The following is a 20,031-nucleotide window of genomic DNA, read 5'->3' as shown; positions in this document are numbered from 1 at the left end:
ATACCTTGTTTGGTATAATATAAGTTATACCACTAATGTTTTTAACAAATTTATATTATAAGGTATAAAATTGTAAGTACAAGATCTTGTTTTTACCACTTAATTTCTTATTTCTGATTATATTCTTTATTAATAATAGTAATATTCTTTATATATATATATATATAATATAATAATTTAACTATTACAAAAGTGTATTTATTATTATAATTTTTCTATAATTTAATTAAATTATAAATAATTATTTATATTTTATACAATAAGTTATAACATTTAAATTAAATAAATATAATTCACTGTTTATATTATAATAATTTTTTATTTTAATTTTTTATTAATAATTAAAATATTAAATAATAATGGTACAATAACTTATAATAAAAAATAAATTAAAAGAATATTAATATTTAAATATTCATAATATAAAATAATAACTCATAATTTTATTTATTAAAAAATTAAAATTATTTTTTATACTTACACTCCATTCTAATATCTATCATATAAAATTATAAACTATTTACACAATTTATACAAAAAAAATAAATAAATTATAATTCAAGTTAAGCAATAATAACCTTATAAAGTACTATATATTATTTATAAATTGTAACTTTAAAAATTGCATCTCATACCAAATTTTATTTAATAATATATAATTATTTCATTTAAAACACATTAGTTTGAAATAAATATTAGGACTAATTTTCCACATTAAAAATAAATTAATTAATATAATTATTAAAGAGTTGTATAATTTATAATACACTTGAATAAACCTAAAATAAAAAATAATTAATAAATATACAAAAGGCAAGACCCCCACCTCCATTAGAATGGAGGCATGAATCATCCTATCATAGAATCATATTATATTTTAAATGTGAAATTGCAATATTCTAAATGATGTATTCTTTTTATTTTATTTGAAGTTTAACTGTATTGACATTATCTTAAAATAACTTTTTTATTTATTATAATTATAATAATGTTTAGTTTTCTAAGGTTATCTTATTTTCTCGATAGGTAAACAGTTTCTATATGAACTAGCATGTATCTCGTGCATTTGTACTAATAATAATATAAAAAATCGTGAAAAAAATATTACGGTAAAAAATTTATGGGCGGGTCAACCCACAATCCGACCCAAGTATCCATTTACTCTCACATATATCCAAATTAAGCACAACTCTCGATCCGGCAATCCAGACCTTTTAAAAATTAAGCATCATTATATATATATAGATTAGTTAGTTAAAAAGTTGAACTTATATTGTTAAAATGTCACGCGTTTATCAAATTTTGGGTTGAATTTAAAATATAAAGTGTTATTAGTCTAGTTGGTTAAAAGATTGTACTTATTTTGTTAGGTTGCAAGTTCAAACCATACCTATAGCATTTTTAATTTTATTTTTAACCGTTTTAAGTTTATGGGCGGGTCAACCCATAATCCGACCCAAGTATCCATTTACTCTCACATATATCCAAATTAACTACAGCTCTCGACCCGACAATCCGGACACTTTAAAAATTAAGCATCATTATATATATTGAAATTATACTCAACTTTTATTTGGAAAATTATATAACTTTAGTAAAATATTTTTATTTTTGATTCTACTATGTACTAAAATTATATTGAATACAAATAATAGTTTTGTAACCTTCAAAAACTGATGAAATAAGATATTATAGAATAGAATAAGCCCTAAAATAAATTTAAAATTTTAATGTCTTTCAAATATAACATAAAATTGTTTGTAATTTTTTTTTTCGGATTAAGTATGTAGCCCGCAAACATACTTAACCATTTAACCAGCGCAGAATTTGCCGCCTAACGGGCTCGAACCCAAGAACTTAAGGTTGGTATCCACCTCTTATCTAAAAAAAAATTGTTTGTAATTATTAGGTGAGAAAAAATTGTGAATTTCAACATTTCTAAAAATATAAAATTATTATTTAGTCAACTTCTAAATATTTTTTTTTATACAAGTCCTAAGATTTTGTAAACTTTTGAAAGATTTAAAAAATGTGATATATAGTTTATGAAATATATATATAAAATATGATGTTTAATTTTTAAAGTGTCCAGATTGTTAGGTCGAGAGCTGTGGTTAATTTAGATATATATGTGAGAGTAAATTGATATTTGAGTCGGATTGTAGGTTGACTCGTCCATAAACTTAAAACGGTTACAAATAAAATTAAAAATGTTATTTGTATGTTTCAAACTTGCAACCTAACAAAACAAATATAACCCTTTAACCAACTAGACTAACAACACTTTATAATTAAGATTCAACACCAAATTTGATAAACGCGAGACATTTTAACAATAAAAGTTCAAATTTTTAACTAACTAATCTATATATATAATGATGCTTACTTTTTAAAGTGTCGATACATTTTAACAATAAAAGTTGAAATTTTTAACTAACTAATTAATATAATATATATATATATATATATATAATACATAATTTTTAAAGTGTGGAGATATTTTAACAATAAAAGTTCAAATTTTTAACTAACTAATATATATATATATATATATAATGATGCTTAATTTTTAAAGTGTCCAGATTGTCGGGTCGAGAGCTGTGGTTAATTTGGATATATATGTGAGAGTAAATGGATACTTGAGTCGGATTGTGGGTTGACCCGCCCATAAATTTAAAACGGTTAAAAATAAAATAAAAAATATTATTTGTATGTTTCGAACTTGCAACCTAACAAAATAAGTACAACCTTTAACCAAGTGTGATTGAGATGTGATTTGCCGATGAATAATATGTCGGTATCATTTGAAAATGGTTAAACAAATATGAATCAAATATTTGATTGACCAAAGTGTGAGGTCACAATGCTAATTATTAAAAAATATAAATCAAATATTTGATTGATAAAGTGAAAGTATAAAGTTACGAGATGAGAGATTCATTCGGAAAAAATATGTGATGAAATATGTGAGAAAATAAGTTGTTTTACCGAAGTGAATAAAATGTAGAATGAGAGCGTTTTATTTTTTATTTTAATATATTATTCGTTTTTTTTTAAGAATTTTAAACATTGAATACATATTAAATTTTCCTAGTTAATGTAATATATAAAAAACAAATTTTGATGCTTTATATTAAAATCTAAAAATAATATAGCAGCTTATTAATGGTTTTATTATAGATAAATATCACATTAAAGCAATTAAAGTAAAATTCCCTTAACAAAAGTTGATTCCTTAGTAAAACTAACAAGATTTTTATAATCATAATCCTAACTTTAATTTAAGGTTATTTAATGAAAACCCAAATACTATATATACCTTTGTTCTTTTAGTCCATATTTGTTTGACCGGGTATAAATACTTTTTTTTTAGCATTACATGAGTTAAATTAAAAAAAAATGTAATTATTTTATAAATATATTTATAACTAGGGCCGACAATCTTAAATCCGGTACGAAAACACGACCCGAATAAAAAAACATGAAAAAATCAGGTCAAAATAATTTATGTTTAGGTTCGTGTCAAAATCAGGTAGACCAATTTAACCTTATTAATAAACATGTTAAAATTGGTTCAATCTTAAATGACCCAAAATAGTCCCGACAACCCGTTTTGAACCAATTTTAAGTTGTTTAATAACTCGTTTATAATATTTTTTTATAAAGTTTTGTGTTTGACATTTTTTACTCGCTCACTCATCTTTTATAATTGAATTTGTAACTTAGCTTCATTATTTATTGTGTTAATACCATTTTAATTTAAAATAGAGATGTGATATTAATTACATCGAGTTAAATCGAGTTAGGTTCGAATTGAGTCAATTTCATCGAGTCAATCATATCGGGTTCGGATAATTACAAATAAACATACTAGGTTCATGTTAAATATTTTGACCAAATTATTAAACATGTCCGATTTAAGTTAGTATCACTCAACCCTTTAACTTGTCAATCCGAACCCGTAAACCCGAAAGTTTGTAATATTTTTTTTTTTTTGGATTGAGGAGGTTTCTCTCCACACAAACCTACAAAAAGCTCGAAGGTTTGCTTGCAGCAAACATCCAAAATTATCTCTTTCTTCTTCCTGTAGATATTCTCACCATATATATATATATTGCTTCGGTTGCATAATTTTCACTGGGGAGTCTGGACAAACGAAAACTTTCAAGTCTCTCTTTCAATTTCATTTCATTCCCGTACTAGTATAACTTCTATTTCCTGTTAACGCAAATCCTCAATCCTTGACTCTGAGACCGATCAACGACATCCTCCAATTGTTCTTTTCTTCAAACTCTATATCAAACCCTAGGAATGTTGTTTGCCCCACTCGATTAACCCTTTTTTCCTTTTACTTTCTCCCGGTTGTTGTTGTTGTTGTTACAATTATCATACCGGGCAGAAATCATCATGGATTCTCAAGTTTTGGTGGCTTTAGCTCTTTCACTGGTCGGTGGCTTCAGCACATCACTTGGTGAGTGAACTGATTCTGATTCCTGTGTTCTTGGAATTGAGATTATATGTGTACTTTTACAGCTGATTCTTGAATCCCAACACTTGTTTGATTTCTAGATGATTTATGCTTTGCTTTTGCAAAATGTCACACTAAGAATCTGTTTAGGCATCTGGGTTAACTATCTTTTTGTAGTTTGGATAGTTCTTAAGGACATAAATGAAGTTCTACAATGAAAACAATGGCCAGTCATCTAGTAAACATTCACCCAAGTAGATGAGCAGGAAGTGAAAGAAAACAAAATGCAAATAGCTTCTCTTAAATGGCTTCTATATGGTTAGATTTTGGAGATGTGAAATCCATTGATTTTGCTGATCTATTTATTGGCTTCTTCCTTCATTTGGAGATTAAAAATTAATGAACTAAATGAATCATTCTTATTCTTAAAACTGGAGAAGTACCATATGGCTATTTAACTAGGACTGGAGTCTCCAGGTATCTGGGTTATGATTTTACTTGTTTTCTGAACTAATAGTTTATGGTTGCATGTGGAGCAGGTGCTCTCTTTGTAATTCTCAACAAATCCCCCAATCTTAAGATGCTTGGGCTTCTACAGGTAAACCTTATTTTACAAGTTTCAATCCTCATATTGAAAAGAGTGATTTTTCTGACATTTGGATACAAATTACTGCGAGCGCCCGTGCCTGTTCAATGGGAATGATAGAAAACAATTCTAGATGTTAACTGAAAAGGATATGTTGGGTGTAATTTGGATTCACAACCTTTTTATTCTTTCATTTATTCAAGCTTTACCTTAAAAACTCAACTAGGGTAGCTCAGTGGAAATAGTCTTGCCTAAGAGGCCAAAAGTCTTATTGATCGAGATTCGTACTAAGAACGCCTTAAAGAAGTGAGGACATGACTTGTGGGGGTCGTGCTAGGCTTCCTCAAGAGAATAAACTTTGATTTAAAAGAAAAGGGAAAAACTTGACCTTACAAAATGAGAGAATATGTTGAGTGTGACATTAATAAAGAAAACACGATTAGAGCTTAATAGTGATATAAAATTCATATAGCTGAATTTAATTAATTGGTGAATGGCTTAGTTGGGTTCAGTTGTGTTAAGTTTCATTTATACATCTAGGTGCATATCAATTGGATTAAGTTTGATTTACACTTCTTTAGTGAGTGATCTTACAAAGGTAATGGTGAGGGTTTTATGTTTTAGTAATTTTGTTGGATGAGTTATCATGGAAGTTGATTTTATATATAACAGGTTCATTAACTTTGAGTGTCCTCGATGCAGGGTTTTGCTGCAGGCCTTATGCTTAGCATCTCTTTTTTTGACCTTGCACACAATGCTATTAACTCAATTGGCTTCTTGAAAGGAAATATCTGGGTAAGAAATATTTATCATTATTTAAACCATGGACAATTTTTTTTAAAGGTAGATTCATGATTTATCTGACCATAAGTTGGCTACCCAGTTCTTTTCTGGTGTGATTTTCTTTGGTATTATTGCCACTTTTATTCCAGAACCATCGCTTGCACCAATTCCAGATGTAAAAAATAAAAAGGTGATCAGTTCTTTTAATCTGCATCACGATGTAAATACACATTTTTTGGTTTGTCGTCCTGATAAAATAAACTAAAAATTTCACAAAGAACAGAATAATGGGGATGGGGGCAAGGACATGATGAAAAAGCATCGTCGTCAAGTTCACTATAGTGGAATCATCACAGCTGTAGGTCTGTTTTTTTCTTCTTTAATTCATGCTCCTTTTGCAGCCCATTTTGGTTGGAACTGTTCAAGTGTCAATCTGCTAATTGTTGGTTATTTATACCTTTTGGTATATTTTAAATATTTTTGGATATTCCTTTGTAACACACATACAAAGCGGATAATGTAGAAGTGATGCCATTGCCTGATTGTTGTTCCTATGGTTGTTTATTGAAGCAACATCTGAACAACGTCATCTCACTTCCGTGACTGTAACAGATCTAGGGTTTATTAGAGAAATGAGATGAGAATAAGAGAATAATATAGATGAGAATGGTTAGAGATGAGAAACAGTTTGTCTTTCAACATATAGCATCTGCTACAATTAACCTATCTACTTCCTCTATTTATAGTAAACTAATAAAATGTAATTAACAATAATTCTTCTACTAATGGACTAAGTCTGGTACATTACGTCTGACCCATCAACATCTATGTCCGTTACATGACCCCCACTTCAGTTAAGGTGTTCTTATTGGGAATTGAACTGACACCTCAACCTCTTAGAAATAGGAATCAAACTTCGACAATACGTTCTGAGATACTTCTTTAATATAAAAGTTGACCTTTCTTTTTATTTTTTTTGGCAACCATCAAGTTATGTTTTGTTTCTATTCGGATAAATAGTGAAGGTGTAACACAGTGCATATGGTAGATGCTATTTATGTATACAGAGTGTTGAACCCTACTATAAGATCAGTCTCTTTATTTTATCTCCTTGTATTCTTGCGATTATGTGAAGATTCATATGCTTCTTTAAAGAGTTGAAATCTGAAGTTCTGTACTTGAACTGTCTATGCAATGATCATGATAAATTGTTTTCATTAGTCCGCTCATAGCTAAAACGGATATTTATATTGCAGGCATAAGTTTGCACAATTTCCCTGAAGGCATGGCCGTATTCCTTGGATCGATGAAGGTATTCATCATTTTTCATTAATTTACTGCAGTAATAACCTGAGAATTTTATGTTTTAATGATACCTTAGACAAAGCAGCGATTACCACCCGAAGTCCATGATTTACGATACTAAAAACGTAACCATATCCCATATTTCACACTTAAAAAGTCATTTATTATTTGTAATTTCTCTAAATCTCCACAATTTTGATACCCAATGGCCTTATCATTGTACGTCGCAATGGCCAGTATTAATCCCAGTTAGAATTTAAGTGGTAGCATATATTAATCATAATACATCTGAATGGTTTCTTCCTTTCTAGTTATGACAATGTTTGTCAGCACTTACACTCAACATAACGTATGATAAGTCAGATGTGTGGTTTAGTTTAAGATTTCACTCTTATATAGACCATCTACTTACATGGAAGATTACCTGAAGACACTGTTATTCAATATTATATTTGAATACTTGCAACGTAATATATACTATTTAAGAAAATTGAATAAGGAAATCATTGAGATTTACATTTCATGAAAACTATGATTCTTAGCTAATCCGCCCCTTCAATACGGTGATATACATTCTTGAATTGAAGAATGAGAAACACTATTAAGTCTAGTTAAATTGGTTTAGTGTGTTTACGAGCTACGAGTTTAACCTGGAGGGATTAGTCGCACTCTAAAGGAGTTGCGGAACCTAGCGTTCTAAAAAAAGCACTATCACAATATAATAGTGTGATATTAGGAATGTTATAATTCCATTAATCAATTACTTCATTTCGTGCAGGGACTTAGGGTGGGTTTGAACTTGGCTCTGGCCATTGCTTTGCACAATATTCCAGAGGTATGTTTGTTTAGTATTTTATTATGTAAACTAGGTCTTGTATAATTCCTGGTTCTGACATTTCATATTTATTCTTTCTCAGGGTGTTGCTGTTGCACTTCCAGTTTATTTTGCAACACAAAGGTGAGAATTCTAAGATGCACATTCGTTTATCATTTGGGCAAGTTGTACTACTTATGTTGATGCTAGGAAACATGAAGATTGATAGTTTTTGCAGTAAATAGAAATTTTCACAATCTCGTAGAGTTTGTCTCATTTTTTGTTTGTAAATTATGATCTTAATGATGCTTTCGTTGTTTAATTTTACATTTGTAATGCTTTATAGTAAGTGGCAGGCATTCAAACTGGCCTCTCTTTCTGGCTTTGCCGAGCCCCTGGGCGTAATTATTGTAGGTAAGAGGCTTCTCTATATTGTTCTATAAAATAGGAATGTGTTTATACAATCATTTACTGTGATGTCTCAACACAATAAATATGAACTACTCATAAGAGTGAGACTAATAGACTATAGATACCTTTATGGGTACCTATTGAACTTGGGCTGTAGTGACTCAATGGTTTGCTCGGGTATTTAATATTTATAGTCTATTTCTTAATGGGTACCGGGTTCGAGGCTTTACACTTACAAAAACCCATCATCAAGTTTTAGTTGATATTTTGAGTTCTTATTATAGTTGAATGTCTCATATTGCAGCTTATCTGTTTCCTAGAAGCTTGAATCCTGAAATTCTTGAGGGCCTTCTTGGATCAGGTCATTATTATTATTATTAAATTTTTATTTCAACTTTTTTGATTATTTGGTATTTAGAATTTTGATCATATATGCAGTTGGTGGTGTAATGGCTTTTCTAACGTTGCACGAAATGCTACCTCTGGCTTTCGATTATGCTGGGCCGAAGCAATCTGTGAAGGCTGTGTTCTTCGGAATGGCTTTCATGTCTGCAAGGTAAAAAAATATGTTAATCTTACGTTAATTGGTTAATTGTCATCGTTTTCTTATGATTGACTGATGGTTGTTGAATGTTGTTTGCAGCTTATATTTTCTTCAAACAAGCTTACCCGAGGATATGAGTTTGTAGAAATGGAGTTTTCTCGCAATTCTAGTGCCATTACGGTCTGATTTCATTTGAAAATATGTTATAGTTGGAACAGTTTGATAAAATTTTATGTAGATTCTAAATAAGTAGTTGTTTTTATTAATCAAAACCTAAATCTTTTCATTTTAATATGCTTATTTTTTATATTGATCTTGTTTCAATTACTTCTCGTGTTGATTAAATATTGTCATGATTTGTATTGAAATGGTTTGATTTTCATTATATCTCTTAATGGGATTTCAATATTTAAAAGAAAAAAATTATTAATAACAAAAATTATTTATGGTAATGGATTTTGTTTGACCATGTTTTTGTAATTCTATTTATCATAGTTTTGAACCAAATCCTAATAATCTGAATTATTATTGGTTTTATATAATAATAAATAATATAAAAATAACAAAAAAAATGCATCAAATTAATTATATTATTTTTTTATTTAGATAATAAATTAGGTTTAAATGTCTTTCAATACCAATTTAAATCGTTTTTTAGTATAATAAAAATAGGATGAAATGGTTAAGCAAGAGGTGGAACTTAGACATTCTGAAATTCACAATGTACCTGCATGAAATAAGAAAAAAAAGGGGAGAGAAAGAGATTGATTAGTGTGAAAAAAAAAAAGTTAAAAAAAAAATATAAACCCGCTAGATTAACCCGGGCTTCCGGATTTCCGGTCCAACCCGGTCGAGTTAAACAGGGTTGAATTCATTTATGATATTTTCATCAACTCAGCCCGGTTTGACCACCAATTCACCGGGTTTGCCGGTCCGAAACGGACCGGATTTCAAAACTATGCTATTTATAATATAAAATCTAAACAATCAAGGCCTAAGTATACTAAATAGTGTTCGGATTATTTGAATAATTTAAATTATTCAAAAAAATCTTGTTATGTTTTTAAAAAATTTGTGTTTTTGAATAAAAGTATTTAAAAAATATTAATATATATATATATATATATATATATATATATTATTTAAATAAAGAAAAATTCATTTATAAATTACTATATAAATAAAGATTGTGAATTTTTAAAAATGATTTAACTATTCCTAACAAAAAGTAGTTGATATAAGTTAAGTATTTTCCCTAAATCTAGGCATGGTTTTTAATTTCTCTTAAATATTGTTTTAATTTTGAAAATAATTGACATGGTTTCAATTTCTCTTAAATATTGTTTTAATTTTGAAAATAATTGACATGGTTTCAATTTCTCTTAAATATTGTTTAATTTTGAAATTAAATTTATATATTAGTAATTAATATTAGTTATGCAAATAAAGTAAGATTTGTTAAGTTTATTTGTATAAAATATAGATTTAATTTTAAACTAACTATTTCCTTAATAAAAAAAAATTAGCATATCCTTAATTTTCTGAGGTTGTTTTGTTTTACAATATAAAATCTTATTTTTATGATTATTTAATTTATTAGACAAATTTAATTTTTTAAATATAAAAATATTATAATAATTCACTCTATCAAAATTTTAAATAACCTAATTTTTCATTTGAGCATTTTTTAAACTTAACAGAAATAAGTCTGTCAAACACTCTTAGAGCTTGGGTTATTTTTTTTTATGAATTATGTAAATAAATAATTTTTCTTTGAAAATGTTTTAGAAGAGCTATTTATTTAATACCATTTTGTATATTACTAGGTATTTAGATATGATTTTAATTTTTACTTATTGATTGAGTACTTAATTTGTGATTATTATATTAAAATATTTTAATATTTATAGTTATAAGTTAAATGATTTATTAGTTAAAAGGATAATGATAAAATAGATCTATTTTTTAGAAAATTGAAAAAAAAATCTTGTCAATAAATTTGATTTGAATAAGTCTAGCCATCCTAATTCAATAAAAATATTAAATAATACCATAAAAACTAAAAAAAATCATGTTTTATTTAATTTATTAAAATATCTTTTTACATGATTTTTATTATAATATATATATTTTTAAATATGGCATAAGGGAATTTTCAAATTGGTACGTAGTAAAAAAACCAACCAAATAAAATGCACCGTCTCTCCCAATTTCATTTCAAAAAAATTAATAATATATTTTTTTTATTAATAAATAAAAATATATTATAATTTCAAATAACTTCAAAATTCAAATATAACTAGATTCACGTTTAAAGTCTAGATTTTTATTTATTTTTTAATTCTTTATACATTGAGCCTACTTTATCTCCTTATTAGTTTTGATCTATTTATTTCAGGTTTACATGATCAAATTTCTATATACAAATTTTGTTTAGGTTGAGGTATAACAATGGTTAAACTCAACTACATAAATAAAAATTTCTCGGAAGAACATATAGTTCTTTATCGACAAATAGATTTGCAGAAGACAATAACAAAGAAGAAGTTATATCTTATCCTCGATCTCGACCAAACACTTCTCCACACAATCACCAACGTAACAAATTTCGATAGCGACGAGATGAAACAAATCATTTCAAAAAAGACTTTACAGAAGAACATCTTCTTTGTCAGAGACCTACACATGGTGACAAAGCTTCGACCTTTCGTGTTTGATTTCTTGAAACAGGCCAACGATTTGTTCGAGCTCTATATTTACACGATGGGCACTAGAGATTACGCAAAAGTAATGGCAAGATTGATTGATCCACATGGAACACTTTTCGGATGGAGGATAATTTCGCGCGAAGATTGTACGATACCAGGGAAGAAAGGACTTGACGTTGTACTTGCAGATGAGAAGGCAATTTTGATTGTAGACGACACAATTTCGGTTTGGAGTAATCATGAGAAGAATTTGATTAAAGTTGATGGTTTTAATTTTTTTGGAACGGGTAAAGATATGGAGGAAATAGAATCAAAGGATGATAAATTGGCAAATGTACTTTGTTTGCTTAAGAAGATTCATGCTAGGTTTTTTGATATTGAGATTGATGTAACGAAAGTTATTGATAGAGATGTTAGAAATTATTTAAAAGAAATAATTGATAGAGATGTTAGAAATAATTCGAATGTCCCTCGAATGTAATTCTCTAGTTAAGGAAGAAAGAATATTTTTGAATATTTGAGATTCTCTTGTTTTTCTATATCTCATTCTAATTCACAAAAGATGTATTAATTATATCATGAATTTTGATAAATTTGGGATGAAATGTTTCAAAATCATTATATTATATTTGTAATGTGTTATCAAATTATGCTGAAAAAATATTAATGGATATATGTAACTTTTATCTTCTTCATCCCTTTAAAACCTAATAGTATATGTAACTTTTATTAATAATTTTAGTTATTAGATATATATTAGTTGATTGATTAGAAAATAAATTAAAAGATTGTAAGTGTTTTATAAATTATTTAATTTTTTAATTGCCAAGCTTTGATTTAGTTAGATATTTTTTTTTCTAAATCAATGCAAGTTTTCAATTTTTAGTATTGGATTCTCTTTTAAATATTGTTTTAATTTATTAATTAAATTAGAAATCTATGAATAATTAATATTAATTATTTGAATTTTAATTTATTAAACTATTTATAATAATGTTAGTTAATAATTAATATATATATTATTTTTCAAATTACAATGGGGATTTTCTGAAAACTCGTGGAGAAAATAAAAAAGGTAAAGAAAGTGAAAGTATAAGGGATAAACAAACAATAGAGAATAATCTGGGGATCAATTTAACAATTTAAGCTTCATTTGCAATTTCTGAATGGAGAGGGGAAGAAGAATTCAACTAGATGGTAGGGTAAATAAATAAATAATTATTAATTTATTAAATAATCCAAAATCTTATTTTATATATTTATTTAAAGAAATTGTTTTTTCCTTTCATAATCTAAATTATTTGACTTTAAATACTTAGAAACAGAAAAACCTATAAGTATTAAATATCAAATAAAATATTTATTTATTTAATATTAAAACAAACAAATTAAAATGTAAAAAATAGAGAAATCTATAAAAATAATTTATATTAATAATGTTAAAAACAAAATAAAAAGCAATTTTAAAATTATTAATTAAAACCTTTTCATTTTAAAAGAAATGAGTGATATATTTTTATTGATGAATAAAATATAATTTTAATTAATTTCAAAATTCAAATTAAAAAATTCTAAAATCTTTATTATAAACTATAAATTTTATTCTCTATTTCATTATTCATTCTCTACCAAAAAAAAAATAACCAATAGAATTTCGAAAGACAAACTATACTAGGAATGTCGAGAGTTGAACTCAATTATATAAATTAACATTTCTCTTTTTCAATAGAAGATATGGCTCGATACCAATACCGACGAATCGATTTGAAGAATAAAATCAAAGAGAAGAAGTTACATCTTATCCTCGATTTCGACCACACCTTTCTACACACAATTAATATTGAAATTTTTGATAAGGACGATATGTCAAAAATCTTTACAACAACAGGTTTACAGAAAAATCCCTTCTTTTTCAATGACTTTAACATGGTGACAAAAATTCGACCTTTAGTATTCGATTTCTTGAAAGAGGCCGACAATTTATTCCAACTTTGGAATTATACAATGAGTAAGAGAAATTACGTGAAAAGAATGGTAAAATTGATTGATCCAAATGAAAGATTCTTCCGGTGTAGGATAATTTCGCGGGAAGATTGTACAATTATGGGAAAGAAAGGACTTGATGTCGTATATGCAGACGAGAAGGCGATTTTGATTGTAGACGACGTTGTTTCGGTTTGGAGTAATCATTTGAGAAATTTAATTAATGCTAATAGTTTTAATTTCCTTGGGGTTCGGTAAATATATGAAGGAAAGAGAATTCAGATTATGAATTGTCAAATGCACTTTATTTGTTTAAGAAGACTCACAATTTTTTGATCATAAGATTGAAACAACGAAAATAATTGATAGAGATATAAAAGATTATTTGAATTTTGCGATAGAAGAAATATTTTCGAAAATGTAATGTTCTATTTTTAAGATTTGATATATTCTTAATTTTATTTGTATCTAACTCTAATTTTTAAAGAAGTAGTTTATATAGTGAATTTTAATACATTTTGAATAAAATATTTTGAGATCATTATATTATATATGTAATTTGTAGATCAAATTTAAAGGATTTTAATGGTGAAAATGATAAATAACACTTGTCGCTTGAAAAAAATGTATTTATTTTGAGTTACTCATTATTCATACATACCCTCATCAAATATAGAAAAATAATGCGTGCTCTATTTTGATTTAATGGATTGGAGTGAAAATATTTTAATCGGTTAACTTGTGTAAAAGAGAAATAAAAAATGAAAGAACTACTTATTTAATCATATATTTTTTATATAACTAGATATGTATATATATATGTTTATTAAACTCGTTGAATTTATAACTTTTGATCTTCTATAAATCATTCTTTTATGATTTAAAATATCTTAATGAGTTTATAATAAATACAATGAAAAAATTATATTCAAATGACATTGTAGCTCTTTAGAGTTAATATAAAATAATAACATACTATTCACCTGTCACATTTTTTACATAATCTCAAATATAGTCAATATAATTATTGTTAATTAAAAAACATTGAGTAAGCAGTTGTGGATGAATGCAACTAATTTTATTATTTTATTTTGAAGATTTGATATATATTTTTAGTTTTATTTGCATCTTACACTAATTTATAAAAAAGTAGTTTATATAGTGAATTTTAGTAAATTTTGGATAAAATATTTTGAGATCATTATATTATATATGTAATGTGTAGATCCAACTTAAAAGATTTTAATGGAGAAGATGGTGGAAATATAGTTGTGCAATAGCATTTTGTATTAAATTATGATCTATCTTGTTATCTTGTGCAACCTAATTATATATGTAACAAATTTAATTATTTTTAAGAGTTATTAGACGCTAAAGAGAATAAATGTAATGTAATAGAAACTAGCGTGTAACTAGATGTATTTATCTTGAGTTACTCATTATTCATACATATCCTATAAAATTTAGCAAATTAACGTGTGCTCTACTTTGATATTTTGAAATCGAAATTTAATTGTTAATTTGTATAATGTATATAAGAAAATCATAGTGGAGAAAAAGACGAAAACAATTACTTATTTAATCACATTTTGTATATAACTAGGTATGTATAGATAATTTTATAACGCGTGTGAATTTGTATATACATTACACAAATTAACAATGTATATATGTTAATCTTACATTAATTGATTAATTGTGATCGATTTATTATAATTGATGGTTGTTAAATGTTATTTGCAGAGCTTATATTTTCTTCAAATAATTTTATCGAAGATATGAGTTTGAAGAAATTAAGTTTTCTTGGTTTTAGTGAAAATAAAGAAAATAAAATTGCCTGCCATTTCGACCTAATTTCATTTGAAAATCTCTTAAAATATATTATTAAAGCTGGAAGTTGGAACAGTTTGATAATTTTTTTTTTATGTAATTCTCTAATTCCATGAATGATAAAATAAATGGGTAATTGATTTAGTTGTTTTTATTAATTAAAACCTAAATATATTTATTTTAATATTTGCTTCTATTTTATATTAGTTTTGTTTCAATTACTTCTCATGTTTACTAAATATTATTATGATTTGTATTGATCGAACTGATTTGATTTAAATTATTTTCCGACTAAAATATTGGTTTCAATATTCTTTTTTTTTATATAAATTAAAATGATTAATAACAAATATTATATATGATAATGGTCCGGTTTTGTTTGAATAATTTAATAAATTATTTAAATAATCTTGATATGTTAGATTAAAAAAAAACGTTTTTTTAGATAAAATATTTAAAAGATATTAATCTATATTAAATAAAACACAAAATAAGGAGTATTTATTTATAAATTATTAATTGTGATTGGTTACATGATGGTGAATTTTTAAATATGATTTAACTAATTAAAATTCCAATAAAATATAGTTGACTAGTTTTCATAAATCTAGGCTTATGTTTTTTTAATTTCTCTTAAATATTGTTTTAAAACTGAAATTAAATTTATATATTATTCAATTTAATCACCTATTAATAATTAATGTTAGTTATGCAAATAAATTAAGGATTTGTTCAGTTTATTTGTATAAATATAGAATAAAATTTGAAAACTAACTATTCCTGTAATACAAAATTTAACATATCCTTAATAATTATAACTCAGTTAGAAGAGTTTTTTGTTTGGGAGGTTGGTTTAATTATTTTTTACAAAAAATCTAAATATAAAATCTTGTATTTTTTTAATCATTTAGTTATTTAATTTATCAAATAAATATAAAAACACTCATATTTAATTTATATAAAATCAAAATTTTAAATTTAAAAAACCTTATAATAATTCACTTTATTAAAAATTCTAATAACCTAATTTCTCACTCAACAAACTTTTTAATGACAAAATTATGTCCAAAGATTAGAGTTAATTAGTATAAAATAGTATATAATTCACCGTTATAATTGATTGTTACATGCATGATCTCAAATATAATTACATTTTTTAAGGCATATAATTTTAATCATTTTAAAATTAACAATAGGGAATAATTTGGGGAGCATTTTAGATATTCAAAAGCTTCAATTGTAATTTGTAAATGGAGGGGAAGAAGAATTAAAAAAAAAAAAGAAGAGTTTTTTTATTATAAAATATTAAATGGAATAAATATATAATTTTTTTCATAAAAATAAATAGTAAATATTTCAATATCTTAGTTGATAGGTTGAATAATATGATTATTAGAAAATAAATAAAAAAGATTGTGAATGTTTTATAAATTATTTGTATTTTAATTGCAAAGCTTTGACTTAAATTAACTATTTCTCCTAAAATGAAGGCATGGGTTTATGGATTTTTTTCCTAAATATTGTTTTAATTTAATAATTAAATTAGAAATCTATTCATAATTAATATTAATTGTACAGAGTAAGACTATGTTCGTCTTTAAATAATTTTTTTTTTTTATATTTATTGAATAAAGAAAATATTTTTCCTTTCATAATCCATACTATATGACCATAAAATACTATTAAATCTAACAAAGTAAAAGAAAAACTTAACTATATATTCATTAAGTATCAAATAAATATGTATTTATTTAATATTAAAACAAACGAAAATGTAAAAAAATAGAGAAATCTAAAAAATAAAATAAAATAAACAATATAAATATAAAAGGTAATTTTAAAATTATTAATTAAACCCTTTTCATTTCAAAAGAAATTAATTGTAATTATTAATAAAATAAATTAAGTGATTATAAATTTAAATACCCTCAAGATTCGAATTAGAAAATTCTAGAATTCCTCCTTTAAAATCTAGATTTGTTGGTGTCATTGTTCAAACTTCATTTATCATTCTTTCATTCTTTATTCTTCGATCTTCATTCTTCAATCTATAAGCTATCTTCAAAGAACAAATTTTGTTTACACTATAAAATGTCGACAGTAGAACTCAATTATATAAACCAACATTTCTCTCTTTTAGTAGAAGAAATCGTACGATACCGACAAATCGATTTGGAGAAGAAAATCAAAGAGAAGAAGCTATATCTTATCCTCGATCTCGACCACACTCTTCTTCACACAATCGACATCAAAAATTTCGACAACGACGAGATGGGAGAAATCTTTACAACAAAAAGTTTACAAGAAAACCTATTCTTTCTCGAAGACCTTAACATGGTGACGAAAATTCGACCTTTTGTGTTCGATTTTTTAAAAGAGGCCAACAATTTATTTCAACTATGGATTTACACAATGGGTTCAAGAAATTACGCTAAAAGAATAGCGAAACTGATTGATCCAGACGAAACACTCTTCGGGTGTAGAATAATTTCGCGAGAAGATTGTACGATTCCAGGAAAGAAAGGACTTGACGTCGTACTTGCAGACGAGAAGGCGATTTTGATTGTAGACGACACTCTTTCGGTGTGGAGTAATCATGGTAGAAATTTAATTAATGTTGATGGTTTTAATTTCTTTGGTGCGGGTAAGTATATGAAGGAACGAGAATCCGATGATGATGAATTGACAAATGCACTTTATTTACTTAAGAAGACTCACGCCATGTTTTTCGATCCTGAGATTGACATAACGGAAATAGTTGATAGAGATGTTAGAGATTATTTGAAGCTCGCTCTAGAAGAAGAAGAATGAACATTTTCAAGTTTAATGTTTTATCCAAAAAAAATCAATGTCTTGATTATATCATTGTATTATATATCTCGTCTCGCTTATTTTATTCGATTTCCTGCTTCGAGTGAGTTCCACCCAATGATATCCCACCAATCTTTTCCATCTTATATGTAATGTGCCTACATAATCATTTAGGCAACCTAATTGTATATGCAACATGTTTTTATTAATAATCTATTTTTTCGAATTATTAGAAGGTAACTATTGTTAATAAAATGCAATAGAAACTTTAGTGCAACCAAAAATATTTAGTTTGAGTTACTCATTATTCATATATACGCCCATCAAATTTAATAAAATAAAGCGTGCTCAATTTTGAATTAATGCATTGAAGTCAAAATATTTTAACTATTAAATTTTGTAATGTGTATACCAAGAACTTGATGGAGAAAAAAAAAACTACTTGTTTAATCACATTTTGTATATAACTAGGTATATAAACATTTTTATTACGCTTAGAAATTCTCAACTTTGATCTCTTATATATTATTTTTTTCATTTAAAATATCTCAAAAAGAGATGATAATAATATAATATACAAGCACTATTACATGATATCAAATATAGTCAATATAATTCTTGTTAATTAAAAAAAAAAAGTGAGTAAGCAAACTAGTTGTGGATGGATACAGCTGATTATTTTATTATTTTATTGATTTAATCTAATTATTTGAGTGTATTAATATTGTATTATTTTTTTAGAAAAACTCATTTTTTTAAGGGTTATAGTTTTAATTATTTTAAAATATCATAAACAAATATTTACCATTATAATATCTCGGTATTGTTGTTACAATTATAATTTAAATTAAAATAAATATTTAGAAAGTAAAATAAATATTTAATTTTTTTATGACCAAGTTTATTTTTAGGGTGATTAGCATTATCCCTCAAAATATGACTCCTTAAAATTAGAATGTTAAAAAAATTAAATTTAAAACTTTTAATTTATTAGTTATAAATAATGTTACTTAACAATTAATATATTTATATATATATATATATATATATATATATATATATATATATATTATTTTTCAAAGGTATAATACTCTATATACATTTAATTATGTTTTAAATATTTATTTATACATGATTTTGTTTGAAATTGTTCATTATATATTTATTTTTGTTTGAAATTGTTCATTATATATTTAACTTTGTTTAAAATTGCTCCTTATACATATATTTTTGTTTAAAATAGTTAAACTTCTCTCAAGGAGTAAAAATGAAAAACATAACTTCAGGTATAAACATTTCTTATTTTATAATCGAAATTTAAATCCTCTTGATATTAATTTGAAACTATTGATCACCTAAGTTTTCAACTAGGTTGTATTTCTCGGATTTTGATTAGAGCATATTTTGATTAATAAACTCATTTCGTCTTCAAATTAATAGTCAGTCGATTTAAATATATTGCAGGTTTTATATTAAAATATTATATTTTATATTTCATGATTCATATCATATTATTTATATCGATATTCTTTAGGTTTTATAGATGATTTTAAAGACATAACACACAATATTTAAATATGGAGAAGACGAATGAATAACAAGTTCGTCATCGTCTTAGTCTAGAATCGTTGTCTGAAAATAAAACAAATCACATGCGCCGTTGTTTGAGAATGAAGTTTAGGAAGTAATTTCAAAACAATTGTGAGAGTCTACGGTAGTACTTAGAATATATATATATATATATGGTAGTACTTAGAATATATATATATATATATATATATATATATA

General features: G+C 25.5%; 3 protein-coding genes across 3 annotated transcripts; all 3 read left to right on the top strand.

The window, feature by feature from the left end:
- The first annotated feature begins 4,077 nt into the window (after positions 1–4,077).
- LOC124934275 (zinc transporter ZTP29) lies at positions 4,078–9,296 on the top strand. Its single transcript, XM_047474779.1, has 12 exons — positions 4,078–4,471; positions 5,008–5,066; positions 5,757–5,849; positions 5,938–6,027; positions 6,121–6,199; positions 7,094–7,149; positions 7,921–7,977; positions 8,060–8,100; positions 8,303–8,370; positions 8,672–8,728; positions 8,806–8,923; positions 9,011–9,296. The coding sequence occupies exons 1-12, from the start codon at positions 4,408–4,410 to the stop codon at positions 9,054–9,056; spliced, it is 828 nt and encodes a 275-aa protein (XP_047330735.1). The 5' UTR covers positions 4,078–4,407; the 3' UTR covers positions 9,057–9,296.
- A 2,066-nt stretch (positions 9,297–11,362) lies between these two features.
- LOC124934662 (RNA polymerase II C-terminal domain phosphatase-like 4) lies at positions 11,363–12,100 on the top strand. The gene has a single exon (XM_047475182.1). The coding sequence runs from the start codon at positions 11,363–11,365 to the stop codon at positions 12,098–12,100; it is 738 nt and encodes a 245-aa protein (XP_047331138.1).
- A 5,423-nt stretch (positions 12,101–17,523) lies between these two features.
- Positions 17,524–18,243, top strand: LOC124934661 (RNA polymerase II C-terminal domain phosphatase-like 4). The gene has a single exon (XM_047475181.1). The coding sequence runs from the start codon at positions 17,524–17,526 to the stop codon at positions 18,241–18,243; it is 720 nt and encodes a 239-aa protein (XP_047331137.1).
- The last annotated feature ends 1,788 nt before the right edge of the window (positions 18,244–20,031 follow it).

This window comes from Impatiens glandulifera, chromosome 4, assembly GCF_907164915.1.
Source record: "Impatiens glandulifera chromosome 4, dImpGla2.1, whole genome shotgun sequence".
In the NCBI taxonomy this organism is placed as follows: domain Eukaryota; kingdom Viridiplantae; phylum Streptophyta; class Magnoliopsida; order Ericales; family Balsaminaceae; genus Impatiens; species Impatiens glandulifera.
Note: the sequence above shows the minus strand (reverse complement) of the source record. Positions and strands in the feature narration are given on the sequence as shown.